Source organism: Phyllostomus hastatus, unplaced genomic scaffold, assembly GCF_019186645.2.
Source record: "Phyllostomus hastatus isolate PE091 unplaced genomic scaffold, TTU_PhHast_1.1 phas_contig_210, whole genome shotgun sequence".
Lineage (NCBI taxonomy): Eukaryota > Metazoa > Chordata > Mammalia > Chiroptera > Phyllostomidae > Phyllostomus > Phyllostomus hastatus.
Window position 1 is genome coordinate 2,431,363 of NW_025333737.1, and position 16,286 is coordinate 2,447,648.

The window sequence follows — 16,286 nt, forward strand, 5'->3', positions numbered from 1 at the left end:
GAACATCACAGAATGCTGTTACATAAATCTAGACAGTCTAGCCTACTGCACACCTAGGCGATATGATATTGCTTCTAGGCTACAAACCTGTACAGCATGTTACTGTATAAAACAACATGAGATTAAATCAAGAACAAGAGAAAATGATGCAATCAAGAGACTTAGTAAACACGAGATGTATGAGGCTGTTGCCAGTGTAACAAGACATACTATTTTACCACAAACTTTTATGTAAGTAGAAAGAGTACATTCTAAAATAACCATAAAAAGTACAGTAAATAAATAAACCAGTAACAGTCATTTATTATCTTGAGCAAGTATCCTGTATTGTACATAATTGTATGTGCTATACTTTTACCCAACTGGCAGCGCAGTAATTTGTTTACTCAAGCATCACCACAAACATGAGTAATGCACTACAATGGTATAACAGCTACAACATTGCTATTTCAGCTCCATTATAATCTCATGGAACTATTGCATATGTGGTCTGTCATTGACCTAAACAACATTACACAGTGCATAACTGTGTGTTTACATATACACACGGACACATGAATTTCTGGCTGCAAGCAATTCTTACACCAGAAAACAATATTAATTCCATTTTCAAAATCAGGTACACTGCCATATGCTTTCCACATCTCTCCTAGCTCCGAAATCTCTTCATCATCTTGACCTCCTTCTCAAGCTCCAGAGCCTATTTCCCAACTGCGCATTGGTTACTTGCAACTAGTATATCAAGTCCTACCTCCAATTTTCACTCCTCTTCCATCTAAAGAAAACACACACACTTCGTCAATTAGTATTTTCCCATTCCATTGTCATTCTTACTTATCCAGGTTCGAAATCTCAGTTATACCTTTGGGTCCTTCTCCTTGACACTCTTCTACCATCTAACTGATGGTCAACCCTGAATTTTTCTTGCACGATTTCTTACGTACTACCTCATACTCCCTTTTCATTCCCAAAGCATCCCTCTAGATGAGCAATTTTTAACAGGTGTGCCATAGGAGGCACATTGGTGTGCTATAAGAAATTTAAAAAAAATTCTCACCCAAGGACATGCTTATTGATTTTAGAGAGAGGGGAAAGGAAGGAAAGAAAGAGGAAGAGAAACATCGATTGGCTGCCTCTCAAGTGGGATCCAACCAGGGACTGAACCTCTCTTGCGTATGCCCCAGCCAGGGACTGAACCTGCGACCCAGGCGTGTGCCCTGACCGGGAATCAAAGCCACGATCTTTCAGTTTACAGGACAACACTTCAACCAATTGAGCTGCACCAGCCAGGGCAGCAAGAATTTTTAAAACATACAATACCTGACAATTTAGTCAGGATCACCTCTTTTCCCTTAGATTGTCAAAATGAAAAAATGACAATAGCCAACACAACAATAGCCATCTGCTGTGAAGGAATCAAAATTACACCTGTTTTTTGTCAAATCAGCAAAAAAGATATTTTTTGGTGTGCCACAGAATTTTAGTAATTAGTTTATGTGTGCCACGAGATGAAAAAGGATGAAAATTCACTGCTCTAGATAGAGCCCTCATCTCCCCCCCCAAAAGGCCTGACTCCAAATGACTAAAATTTCCTTAGTCTCTCTCCCTCTAGGATTCTTTCCCTGCCAATACACTTTGTATATGGGTAGCACCAAAATGAAAACACAGTTTTTATTACCAAAGAATTCACACTCCAGCAGGAGACACAAAAAGAGACTATCAAGAATGTGCCCTGACTAGCATGGCTCAGTGGGTTGGGCATCATCTCACAAAGAGAAAGGTTGAAAGGTCAACCAATTGATTCCTGGTCGGGGCACATGCCTGGGTCGCAGGTTCAGTCCCTGGCTAGGGCATATGCAAGAGGCAACCAATCAATGTTTCTCTCACACTGATATTTCTCTCTCTGTCTCGTCTTCCCTCCCTACCGTTCTCTCTAAAAATAAATAACATCTTTTAAAAAAACTATTAACAATGTAATTGGATAAGTATTATACTGAAGGTATAAACAAAAAGATCTAGGAAGGCAGGAGAGTGACAGTTACTACAGGCGAGATTTCAGAGGAGGCTACAGGTGAATGGGAGGAAACCTTTCCAGACAGAGAGCAGCCAGACGTGAGGTTTCACATTCTGGGGGAAGGACAAAGTTCAGTGGCAGGGACGGAGCAGGAGAGAAGAGTGGAAATATCTGCTAGAGTCAGACTGTGGGACTCTTAGCGTCATGCTAGAGAAGTTTAGATTTGATCCTGTTGAAATGCGAAACAAGCAAGCATTACATAGAAGGCTCTATTTTAACTTTTTGTGTTTGCTACTTAGTTTTCAATATATTACTTTAAAAACAAAGTAACACAAGCACCAATAGAACCAAACACATCTTTCAGAAGTTACTTATCATTTGTGCTTCAGGTTAGTATACAGACTCCGTAGAAAAATTAGAAATGAGGCAGTCAGATTGGTTTGTTTGTTATTTAAATACAGTGTCTTCATAATCTTACAACTGCCAAGAGGGGACATGTTTTAAATCTCTCACTCTGTTTATGAGTTTGTCTATTTCTTTTTAAAATTTTTTATTAAAGTATAATGACATACAATGTATTAGTTTCAGTTGTACAACACAGTGAGTTGTCATTTATATACTTTATGATTTCCACACGTCTAGTAACTATCCATCACTATGTAGAGTTTGTATATTGTTGACTTTATTCCTTGTGCTGTATACAGTTTGTCTATTTCTTAATATCAGATACTGTATTTTTTTTTTCAGTTCTATGCCATTTCTTTGTTTCCTATTTTGTTTTGTTTTAAAGAGATTCCAATTTCCTGGTGTCATCTGGATTAATCCATAACAACCTGTTTAATGACACCAAAAAAAAATGCCCCTTAAGCTTTTCAATCTTTTTTGACCAAATCTAACCTGTTATGCTGTTCAAAAGAGTTTGGTAATTATTTTCCCCATGCTCTTCCTTTCCCATCAGCAATCTACTTCAAGCCAAATATCCCTCAGTATTTAGAGCACTGCTACTCAGTCTGCCCTCCGCTTCATGCAGATAACCGTTGCCCACATGATCACAGGAGTTTATACTCACATAAACTAAGCCATCTGGTCACATTTCATAGCTCTCTGCCCACAGTATAAAAGGAGAGGGAAGAAACTTTGATAAATCCACAGAATATTTTCTTTTTCTTCCAGAAAAGAAAAAATTTCATAATTATCAGTTTGTAAAGACTCAGCCCCAAGTTAGTAGTGTTTTTTAAAGATGTAAGTAAGCCTTATGGTAGCTAACTAATCACAGAGTGCAGAAAGTGCAACACGTATGCCTGACAACTGTATTTCAGACCAATTTCCTATGTCAATACTCATTCATATGATAAGAAAGGCAATCTAAAAGTAGGTCATCTGAGATAACTATCTGGGGCTCAGTCTTTACTGGAAATGACTAATTATAAATAAGACAGGACAAAAGAAAAAGCCTTTAAAAAAGTATTATCATATGCAACTTGTATTTTGTTCCTACTTAGAATTTGAAAATAAATCAATTTTATCATGGAGTGACCAAAAACAGTGTTCTCATTAAACTGCAGGTCATGGCCCATTAATGAGTTGTGAAATAGATTAGTGGGTTGAGACAAGTTTTTCTGTTTAATGAAATAGTAGAGATTAGATACAACAATACCAGAATGCATTGCAAAGGTTAAGTATTGTTTCATGAAAATGTTTCAGTTTTATGTACACACATATATGAAAGGTACATAAATAACTGAAAGGTATTTTGCATTGTAGGTTACAACAAAAAAAGTTTGAAAACTACTGATCTAGGATCTACCAGTAAGATAAGCTCATTCTCTCAGAGTAGGAGCAAAATTGGGAGGAATATTTTTAACCAGTTTTCAAAGATTATCTAGTCTAAAGATCATCTATCTAAGATTTTAAATAACTATTATTCATTTATCAGATGACAAAACTGATTTAAAAATTCAAAAAAGACTATTATTCATCTTCTATATACCAGGAATGGTTCTATGTGCTAAAATAGAAAAATGAATAAAACTAAATCCCTGCTTTCATGAAGTTTAAATTCTACCAGAGTGTATGTAAGTGCTTCACGTTCACTCTCACTTGGATCTCCTGATCCTACGTGGCAGACATGCCTATCTTCACACACAAACACAGCTAGCCAGTGGCAGAGCTGGGATTCAAACCCAAGGCTGCAGGATTCCAAAGTGGTCTTCGCCACTACACTACACTGCCTTCCAGAGTCCTGTCTGCAGGAAAATAAAGTGGGATTACTTGCCCTTTTAAAAATTTTATAAGTTGAAAGAGGACTGTTCTTAAAAGTTGCCATAAACTAAAATTCAATTTCATTAAATATGCTTTGGAATAAACATACTCAACCATCAGATGATTTTTAAAATGTCTTCCGTGAAGGGAAAAAAAAACAATGAAGAGTGTTAGACAAAAGGCATGTAAATCAGCACACTGTGGTTAAAAAAAAAAAAGTAGAGGCCTACTCCACAAGTAAGTTCAGCTTAGTCTCCCACAATAACACACGTCAGTCAGCAGAGCACAACTACTCACAGGCCTGACTAGGATACTCACGCCTTAGGTGGAGCCTGCAGGTTTGAGAGACATGTTGGGAGTAGCAAAGCTGACCCACATGAGCATCTAGATATGCTGCGCCAGCCCTGGCCATGAAAGTGAACACGGTGCGGCCAGATGACTTCACATCGACACTTCTGCCACTCTGATCCTCGAGAGCCGCAACTGTTTCTGTTTTGCTCCCAATGTAACCCTATCACCTAATACAGAGTATGGGATGTGGCAGATACTCAGCAAATATTTGCTAAGTGAACATTATACAAGTTATTTACAAAATATTTCTTCTCTCAGGCCTTGGTTTGCTGTAATTCAAAAGGGTTGGACTAGGTTAATATATTCACTTTCAGCTCTGAAAGTCATACTTCTTTGAGCTAGAATTTCTAAATACATCACATAAAGCATCAGTAAAATTACTACAAGACATCAGTGTCTGAATACATGCCTAGTCACAAGGTTTCATAACATCTTACATCTTACTCATGCAGTCCCACATAAGGTAAACAATGAACTTGCCTTTTGAAAATACTGAAACTGTTCAATACTGCTGAGACAGAAAGAGATAAAAGCTAGCTATTGTAGAAATAATAAAACATAAAATACATCTGACCATTTAGCTAAAACACGAGAGATGTTGGTGCCCATAAAAACAATTACGACAGCAGCAACAAAGTTAACCTTTGTCAGATGTTTGAGGAATCAGAAAAATCTGTTAGCTGGTTTAACTAAATAATCTTACTGTGAAGGCAAAACACTTATTTTTTAAATAGTATAACATAGATGTATCTCCCATAAATCAATTGTTAATAGAAATTACTTCTTAACCTTTTATAACTTTCTCCAAAAAGTAAAACTAAATTATTTTTCACCCATTATTTTAAATAATATCTCAAATAATGGAGCAACTTCACTATATTACAAAACTACTACTGCATGAAGCCAGGTTTTATTAAATATATTTGCTGAAAACTGAAATGGAATTAAATATTAAAGTACGTCCTTCATCTACAAAAAATTTAAATGGTTTTCAAATTACCTCTAAATGTTATGGGCAGAAGGTTTTTTTCTAAACATTTCAAACTGCTTTGTGGGTGGATATTTGTTATATACAGGGTGGGGCAAAAGTAGGTTTACAGTTGTGAATACATGAAAGAGATTATTCTTGTGTTATTATTTACTAATTATTGTATCATTTTCCACACAAACAACCGTAAACTTACTTTTGCCCCATACTGTATAAGAAACATTGGTAGAAACTCTAAGGCAGGGTGTCAAACTCATTTTCACCGGGGGCCACATCAGCCTCACAGTTGCCTTCAAGGACCTAATGTAGTTTTAGGACTGTATAAATGTAACTACTCCTTAACTAGGGGTAAGGAGCTCGGCGCTGCCACGGGGTCAAAACAAGGTGGTGGTCCAGCTAAAACAAGGTGGAGGGCTGGATTCAGCCCACAGACCTTGTGTTTGCCACCTGTGCTGTAAGGGAATCAGAAAACTCTATGAAATATGGAGTCCTCACACTTAGGGCCCAATCTGGGTACACACATCTTGACACATAAAGTCAAAGAGTAATTCAAAAGCTTAAGTGAAGGCATGTTAACAGAAATATCATAAGATATTTTATAATGTGATTGACAATAAAAACAAAAGGAAGACCTATATTTCAACATGGGCAGATTCTAAGAAGATAAAAGGTTTATACTGGTGACATTTCCATAGGTTGACTTCTTCCTTCTGGTTACTCTTAATTAAACAGTCTAAGCCTGTATATAAAAACAAAAAAGTTATTATTCAAAGGATACCAAAAGTTTAAAATCAACAACTGCTTTTATAACATTTAAAAGAAAAGGTAAACAATTCAAGTTTACTTTAACAATTCTTTTAAATATTGCATTCCACGAGAAATTGGAAGCCTTGTGTATTGTTAGTGGGAATATAAAACAGTACAGCCAATGTGGTGAACAATTTGGCTGTTCCTTAAAAGCTAAACATAGAATTACCATATGACCCAACAATTTAACTCCTGAGTATATGCATATACCCAAAAGGTTTAAAAATAAGGATTCAGACAGATACTTGTTCACCAACATTCATAGCAGCATTATTCACAGTAGCCAAAGGTAGAAACAACCCTACGCTTATCAACAGATGGATAAAGGAAATATAGTATACACACACACACACACACACACACACACACACACACACACACACCAGAATATTTCTCAATCGTAAAAAGGAATGAAGTTGTCTCCTGGCCAGTATGGCTCAGTTGGTTGGAACATTGTCCTGTAAATGTAAAGGTCATTGGTTTGATCCCCTGTGAGGGCACATGCCTGAGTTGCAGGTTCGGTCCCCAGTCAGGACATGTACCAGAGGCAACTGATATGTTTCTCTCTCATATCCATGGTTTATTCCCCCCTCTCTAAAACCAATAAGCATGTTCTTGGGTGGGAATTAAAAAAAAATTTTTTTAAAGGAATGAAGTTCTGCTACATGCTACAAAATGAATGAATCTTGAAAACATTCTACTAAGTAAAATAAGCCAGATTCAGAACAAATATTATATGATTCCAGTTATACAAAATACCTAGAATAGGCAAATTCATAGAAATAGAAAGATTAGAAGTTACCAGTATATAAAGGTCTATAATATATTGTACACCTGAACCTAATACAATATTTTATGTCAACTGTAAACTGAACAAAAAAAAAATCACCAGCAGCTGGGAAGGAAAAAGGAATAGGGACTTAATACTTAATGATTATAGAGTTTCTATCTGAGGTGATGAAGAAGTTTTATAAACAGTAGTGACACAGTTGCACAACAGTATGGATAAATTAATGCTACTCAATTCTACATTTAAAAATGGTAAAAATAGCAAATTTTATAATTGACATATCTATATATGCTTCTAAAAAAACACACACATAGCTGCTACCACAACTTTAAAAAATACAGCATTCCATGACCTCACCACAGGTTAGAACACAAAAGGAAAATGTGCCTGTACATAAAATGAAGACTGGTGGTCATCACCATTAAGCAAGCTGTCCAGCGTGGCCACCGGCAGCCTAACTTGATGTGGCCCCTGATGTGATGTGATCCATATATTGGCCTCACTGGAAAGTCTGACCTGAATCTTACCATGAAGAATGTGACACCTAGCGTACAGGATGCTCCAGAGGACGACTAGCCTGAACCCTTTAAGCGTTCACCATCATTAATAAGAGACGGTGTTGATGATGATTGTTCTAGATTGGGGAAACTAAAAAAACAAGCAAAAAACAAAAACAAAAAAACCCATAAGAGCCAAATGCAGTTTTTGAACCCTGACTGGATCTGATCTGCAGGAAAAGAGCTAACAAATAAGAATATTTTGGGGATAACAGATGAAATTTGAGTTACGGACACCATGTGGGATGACATACTGAATTACTGTTGATTTCTCAGTTGTAGCAATGGTATATGGTTACACAAGAGAATGTCCCTGTACTTAGGAAATACATGCTGAGGTACCTAAAGGTGCAGTGCCATGAAATCTGCAATCTACTTTTGGATTGCTTGACAAAAGAAAAGCGGGGAGGGAGAGCACACTGAAATATCTGGGGTAATAACTGGTGAATTTAAATGAGGGTATATAGGTGTTCATGTAGTTTTCTTTCAATTTTACCATGGGTTTGAAAATTTCAAAATAAAATAGATTTAAAAATTAGAATTCTTCAAAGTTCCCTCTTTTCCACTCAAGAGTACACATAAGGAAGCTAAATGCACAATGGGGAAAACATAGCAAATTCAGTGCTTTACATACCTTCTACATCATACCAATGTGCACCATTTGTGATCCCATCTTTGAAAGTCTCATCTTCATCTCCGGGGCAATGAGGCGCCCCAGTTTTCATAATGGGGTGGTTTGAAGCGTAGGCTTTTGCCAGGTATTTAAATACTTCATCATCTGAGGTTCTGCTATAGATTCCAGTGGCCTTATGTTCTGGAGAATCATCAAAAGGATAGCTTGCTACCACTGAGCCACCATGCAGATTTCCAGAAAGCACAAACCTTTGAAAATACAACCAAATCACGTATTATTTTAAAAAGGCACAGAAAACACCATGTATTTAAAAATTTTACATCTTTCATAAATAAACCCAGTATCACTCTTGACACCTAGGAGACAATGCTAACAGCTGTTATAAATAGACTGACAACAACAAAAAAAAGAAAATGGAAAGCAAGCACTGTTGATTTAACAAATTTCAAACAGTTTTTAACAACTCGAATTAACCTCAAATAACTTTAAAGAATTTTTCCATTACTAAAAAAGTAGCCAGATAACACAGTACAAATTAATGTTTTCAGGAGACGTCTTATTCAGTGAATTCCATATTCATGTATTAGGTCAAATAATGAGTTTGCCAATAGATGATCATTTGTTGACCTACAAAAATGACAATATCATATAGTTCATCCTAAAACTTGTAGTTCATAATATGTTAATTTCATAGAAAGTATGGCTTGTATAAATATATATTTGCTGAATATATCAATTAGTTAGGTTAATAACTTTCATGCTTTTTATATCACTGTTCAAAGAGAACTTTTAAGATGTGGAGCCTAAAACAGGCTGTTTTGTCTTGCTCCAGGTTCACAATACACTACACTCACATTTTCAAGAGAGAAGCCACAGTTGAGAAGACTGGTGGGCGCGGGGGAGGGGGTGTAGAACGTGATACACTGAACCGCTTTCAGAGAAAAACAATACAGCACATGAAAGACTAGGCCTCCATTGCATCACTATAAAAGCAGCTTTTTCTAGGCCCAAGGTTCCTGATTGGGCCATTAGAAAATAAACTGACAGGGAGATAAGACTGCTCCTATAGAAGAAACACTCTTACTTTTTTATGTTTCTACTTTTAAGTGAACCCATTTACAATCTGGTCAAATTTATAGATACAGAAATACTTCTTTTATGGTGAAAGGCAAAGGCCAAAACAGGCTTAAATCCTACGTGTCCATCTCTTCCTCATGTAATAACAGTTCAAGCCAGCACTATGAGTAGAGATTAAACACTTTTCTCTTTGTACTTGAAATTGGATTTTCTTGCTTCTGCCTCTTTGTGGTTGAAATGAACTGACCTACAGAAATTCTAAAGGAGGCTGATATATATAACATTTATTTCTATAGGCTTAAAAGAAGATTAAACCTATGGAATGTCCCAGAGAAGATCAAACAGTGAAAATTACAGAGAATCTGCTCATCAGCAGCTAGAGTTTAGCCATTAAAGACAGTGATTAAATACTAAAATAGACTATGAAAAGACACTAATTAAAAACTAATACGATTGTAATTAGCACTCTGCCAGACACCACAGGAGAATGCCGTTTGGTATAGTGGCAATAGCACAGGCTACGGAGCCAGCCAAATGTGAGTTAAGAACGTTCAGTCCCCCAGACCTGGTTCACTAAAAACATGATAAGGAGAAGTTACTACCTTTACATTAGTTGAACCCCAGTTTCCCTCTTATCCGTAAAATGGGGATTAATGTTACCTGCTTCCCATGGTTGTTATGAGAATTAAAAAAAAATAATAACACCTGTGAAACATCCCCAGCAAAATGACTGCTTTATTGCACCTGCTCAACAAATGTTCATTCTTTGGAGAGACCCAGCGTCTTGCACAGGGAATCACAGACTATCATTCTACTCCCCAGGTCCACTGCCAGCCCTTGGGTGACATGATGATACAGAAACAAAAACTAATACATATTCTGCCCTGGCTGGCGTAGCTCAGTGGATTGAGCACGGGCTGTGAACCAGGCATCGCAGGTTCGATTCCCAGTCAGGGTACATAACTAGGTTGCAGGCCATGGCCCCCAGCAACCGCACATTGATGTTTCTCTCTCTCTCTCCACCCCCCTCTCCTTCTCCCTCCCTTCCCTCTCTAAAAATAAATAAAGTCTAAAAAAAAACCCACAAAAAAACCCCTAATACATATTCTAGCATTCTAACTGCACCTTACTCATCCCTTCCCCATAGCTTAAGGTATTAATAATTTACTTTTTGGTCTGCATGCCTAAGATAATTTAAATACTTTCCCCCCACTGACTTTGGGAAAGTTACAAGAAGGGGCCCAGTTCAGGAATCCATTCAGTAACAAATTTTCTTGAGTGTCAACTGTGTACCAAACAGTCTACATACTGCAGTAAGTACCTCAGTGAAGAAACAAGACACAAAAATGCCCTCAAGGCATTCATATTGTAGTGAAACAAAATAACTAAATGTGCTACATAACTGAAACATGTTACTTTAACCATGTATTTTCAATTAAAACGTGAAATTCCAAGATTCTCTACTAAATGCTGTTTTTTATTTTGTTCCAAAATTTTTGCAACAATTCTTAGAAATATTATTAAAATGGCCTAACTAAACATGGTACTTTGAGAACAATGGAACACTTGCAATGTACCAAAGTGATAAAATTCAATTATTAGATTTTCCTTATCTACTTACACAGTCTTAAAAGTACCAAGGGCACTCCCAGCTGGTGTGGCTCAGTGGATTGAGCTCTGGCCTGTAAACTACAGGGTCGCTGGTTTGATTCCCAATCAGGGCACATGCCTGGGTTGCAGGCCAGGTCCCCAGCAGTGGGCACATTAGAGGCAACCATACAATGATGTTTCTCCCCCTCTCTTTCTCCCTCCCTTCCCCTCTGTGAAAAAATAAATAAAATCTTTAAAAATAAAGAAATAAAAGTACCAGCCCTGGCTGGCGTAGCTCAGTGGATTGAGCACAGGCAGCGAACCAAAGTGTTGCAGGTTCGATTCCCAGTCAGGGTACATGCCTGGGTTGCAGGCCATGACCCCCAGCAACCGCACATTGATGTTTCTCTCTCTCTCTCCCTCCCCTACCTCTCTGAAAATAAATAAAATCTTTTAAAAAATTATTAAAAAAATAAAAAATAAAAGTACCAATACCATTCTTTGTCAAACCAACTTTGCATATCAATCCAATTTTATTTAAAAGGTGTTTCATGGTTTCCATTCAAATCAATTCTCTTAAGGGTTTCCCATACTTGGCTTTAGCATCACCTTTCATTCTTTTTAAAAAACAATTTATTTATTTATTTTTAGAGCGAGGGGAACGGAAGGAGAAAGAGAGGGCGAGAAGCATGAATGTGTGGTTGCCTCTAACGTGCCCCCTACTGGGGATCTGGCCCACAACTCAGGCATGTGTTCTGACTGGGAATCGAACCAGCCATCATTTGGTTCACAGCTTGCACTCAGTCCACTGAGCTACACCAGCCAGGGCTCAATTTTCATTATTTGCATAAGATTTAAAGTAGCTGCTAAGTATATTATAAATATTATAACACAAGTCTACAGATACTAAATATAAATTGCTAAGTTAACTCTATTATACTCTACAGATAACCCTATAAATAACTTTTAAAAATTAAGACAACTTGATGTCTAATAAACTAAATTCTAAAGATTCAGGAAACTGTAGATATACACATAAGCCTCCAAAAGTAATCTGTACTCACCTTCCACAATATGATAATGCTTTTCACAAAGATACCAAAAATAATTTACAGGCTAATCTATTAAAATCTAAGCATATATCTTTAATCAAAGAAATATAGTGTGACAAAAATGTGGGAGTCAAGTAAATTATAAAGTCTTTAACAATGGAGTTAAAATCTTGAATATTTTCCTGAGTATATGTCTCAATTATCAGGAGTACAAAAACATTCACTGGATGATGTTTAAAATGAGACAAAAAAAATAAACTTCACTTTTCTAAGAAGGAAGAATTAAGTCTTAAAATTTTACATTTTTAAAATAGTAACAAAAATCTATTTCTTCTATAGCTAAGTGAATAGGATACCAAGAAATTATTCAAATGATTTCACAAAATACACTGCAAAAGGTAATGTCCCCATACAAACTAATGTTTTGGGTTTCAAATGTCCTGACCATATAAAGCTGACTCTACAGTTAAGGATCCATCTCAAATTGTATGTGCATATGTTAATTGCATTCACATATCTGTATCCTTTGCTATTAATCATTATTTAAGTTAATTTTTGTAATCCTCGCCTGAGGATATGTTTTGTTGATTTTAGAGAGAAAGGAAGGGAGAAAGAGAGAAAAGCATCCATGTGAGAGAGAAACATTGATAGGCTGCCTCCCCATTATGCCCATGCCCCACTGGGGGATAAAACCCACAACCCAGGCATGTGCCCTGACTGGGAATTGAACCCACAACTTTTTGGTGTATGGGATGACACTCCAACTAACTGAGCCACCTAGCCAGGGCTTGAGTTAATTTTTGAAGACCGGGTGTATAGATATACTTTTTCTTCCTATAGACAGGATCCAGCACAAACAAGGCCCCTTTTTTATTACAAAATCATAAGCATGTAATTCTGTAACATAACAATTTGGCACTCAAGCATACCATATGACACTTTAGATGAAATGTTCAAATTAAAATGATAAATGATTACATCCATATTATTACCCTACCAACCACACTCAAGCAGGTGTTACTTGTGCCAGACCCTGTATAGTTGCCTACTTTCTCTTCTAATTAGTTACATGTTTGAAAAATGTATGATTGGCGTAGTCCATACCCACAAAGCAAAATGACTTTCTGTGCAATACCAATTGAGACAGATGAGCTTTTAACATCTTCACAAGCTCACATCATTGAGCTAACTGACCCAGACCATAACTTACAATCATTAAATACTGGCATTATAGAACAGTTAACCAGAGTGTGAATTTTGGATTCCAAATTTTAAAGTTTAAAGCTTTCAAAAAAAATTAAAAAAAAAAAAAAAGCTTTCAGTATAGCCTCAAGGTGAATGCACCAAGACAAAGCTCATTTTCATTTTTGGTTACAGCAGAACTAACGGTGAAGAGAAAAATCTAGTCATAGAATTTACATCACTGCAAGGGTTGTGACAGGGTATTTTAAAGATGTCTTTCAAGCACTGCAAACAGTGTATTTGATATACCATCTCAGAAAAGCCCTGGCCATCACAGCTTCTGGCAATAAAATGTACATTAAAGTTGCATTTCTTATGCAAATGTTCAGAAGTCATGACATGGTTATCTCTAAAAAATTTTTTTTCTGAAAGCATACAAGAAATTAAATATCTACAAGGGATTTCAAAAGGAGTAAAGTGAAAGGCAGAAGAGAAAAAGAATCTAGAATTGTCACAATGCCCACAAATTTTCTAGGTGTTATATACACTGAAATCTTGTAGATGACTCCAACTCCCAGAGACACTTCTTTGCTCATTATTACTTTTATCTTATCTGTCACTCCAAAATCTTCAAATCAAGATGGAAAGATTAACTAGCCTTATGAAGGCAAAAAAAAAAAAAAAAAAAGGAGGGGGGTCATCCTAGCAAACTGAACCTTGAAAAAGGGAAGAGGTGCATACTCACTTCAGGCACTATTCCATCCAGAGTTAAGTTCCCTCTTCCTTTATTCCTTGCCTCTGTTTTGCTAAAAATCCTATCCATCTCTCAAGACTAAGTGAAAGTTCTACCTGTTCCACAGAGATGATCCATATTATTGCTGCCCACACACATTTTGCTGTAGAAACAATTCCTATAAAGTTTTACTGGGTACATAAACACACACCATATGTATTTATAATATTCCTTTGTTATACACCAATTTCTTGAGGTCCTAATACTTTTGATTTTCAAAACCTATATAGTGCTTAATAGCACTTAAGGTGTGTATTAAGTGTGACAATAAAGTGCACAAATGACATCAGAAACCCTTCAGAGAGTTTAAAATGAAGCTGTTCACAGATGAAGGTTCCAGATCTGTGCAAGTTCTCCAGCCATATGCATATGGTCCTTAGCTGGGTCAGAGGTAGTAAAGACTGGAAGAAAACCAGTTTCTGTCAAATAACCAAGAGGAAGAGCTGAGTGTCCTTTATCAATTTGGGAGTACGGTCTCCCTATATGGCTGCTGAGAGCACTAACAATCTGCCTGCGTCTAAGTCCCAGCTACACTCCGTACTATGTAAATTATTTAACCAATCTGACCCTCAATTTCCCCATATGGAAAACAGCAATATTAATGGTGTCTATCTCAGTAGGCTGTGGCCCCTGAAGGGGTTTCACTCAGAGTAATAAGATAATCACAATATTGACAACTGATCTATAAAATGAGTGAGCTGATCTAGGTTATCCTTAAGGTCTCTTCCATCACTCAGCTCCTGTGGTCCTGTGAAAACAGGAACCAGAATGCCAGAAAGAAATCTTCCCTCCAGCCAAACTGCTCTCTTCGCATCCGCTGAGGCTGATCCAATGACAGCCCCTAGGCAGAGCTTCTCGGACAATTAGCGGAACAAGAGGCTAAGCGGCCTGGGCTCCGGTCCCTAAGGCCTGCAAGCACTGTTGGAGCGCCCACTGAGCGCGGGGGCCTGCCTTTGCGCTGGTGGCTCCGGTGGATTGTGGGGGGAGGAAGGAAGGCACTCACTTGTTTCTGCGGATCCAGTCGATAAGGGCGCGCACCTCGGGCACGTCGTCCAGAGCCGGGGGCTCGCCTGTGCTGAACTGGTCCGGGAAGCTGCGGTTGAGGTCGCGGCCGCGGCTGTTGTCGCGGCCGCTGGACCCGGGAGGTCCACTGTCGCCGAAGCCGCAGGCGCCCTCGCGGGCGCGCTCAAAGCCATCCGGGTTGAGGCTGGGCAGCACGTACACGTCGGTGGTGTTCAGCAAGCGAACGAAGCGCGGGTCTCCGCGGCGGTAGCCAGCCGCCAGCTCGCGGGCCAGGTAGACCAGCACCTGGCGTGACACAGTCTCGTCGCCGTGCATGTTGCCCACGAGCTTCACCTGCGGCCGACCGGGCAGCAGCGGCCCCGCCGCGTCGAGCCCCGCGTCCCCGTCAGGGGGTGGCGGCCCCAGGCCGGCCGTGAGGCGCAGCACCCACAGCGGCCGGCCCTCCACCGAACTGCCTATGCTGAAGAGGCGGGCCAGGCCAGGGGGCCCCGCGGCTGCCGCCTCCCGCAGAGCCGAGCCCAGCTCCTCTTCGTGGTAGTAGCGGTCGAACCGGCCCTCGTCCGCCTCGGCGCCCGCGCTCGTCGTAGTCGTCGTCGCCTCCGCCTTTTTGATGTGCGCTGTCCGGCCTGGGCTCCGCAGCAGCAGCAGCAAGCACAGCAGCGACGGGAGGAGCCCCGGCTGCCCGGGCGGCCGTGCGCCCCAGCCGCTCGCCATCTTCCAGCAGCGCGGCGAAGCTGGGCTTCACTCCCGCAGCTTCAAGCTCCGGGCGGCCGGCCCGGGCCCGCCGGATCCCCTCAGCTCCTAGCAACCCTCCGATCTCAGCCAATCGTGGAAGGGCCTTCTGTTGCGTCACGTCGGGGGCGGGGCTTTCCTTAAAGTAGCCGATTCCCTTTGGTCCTGCCTTCCTCCAGTCTGGGAAGAGTTTGGTCACTCTATTCCTTCGCTAACAGGTTCCTCTTTCCCTCCTCCCCATTCTCTCGCTTGCATTTTCTCCGCTAGTCCTCTACTAGCTCTGTCTGTTCTTTATGGCTTACCCCATTCTCTGAGTGCTTTTACTAGCTCCCTTACCATCTTTGTTGGAGTTTTTCCCGGCTGCACTTTAGCGCTTAAAACCGAGAATCAAAAGAATCAAAAGATTCGAAAGAATGTACGCTGGAAAAGCCTTA

General features: G+C 39.2%; 1 protein-coding gene across 1 annotated transcript in view; it reads right to left on the reverse strand.

Moving 5' to 3' along the window:
• Nucleotides 1-15,911, reverse strand: part of CPD (carboxypeptidase D) — a 65,247-nt gene extending 49,336 nt beyond the window's left edge. The window contains exons 1-2 of the mRNA XM_045835870.1: nt 15,101-15,911; nt 8,404-8,651 (exon numbers count right to left, since the gene is read on the reverse strand). Coding sequence (XP_045691826.1) covers nt 8,404-8,651; nt 15,101-15,834 — 982 coding nt within the window. The 5' untranslated portion in view covers nt 15,835-15,911. The remainder of the gene's footprint in view (nt 1-8,403; nt 8,652-15,100) is intronic.
• Between the last annotated feature and the right edge of the window lie 375 nt (nt 15,912-16,286).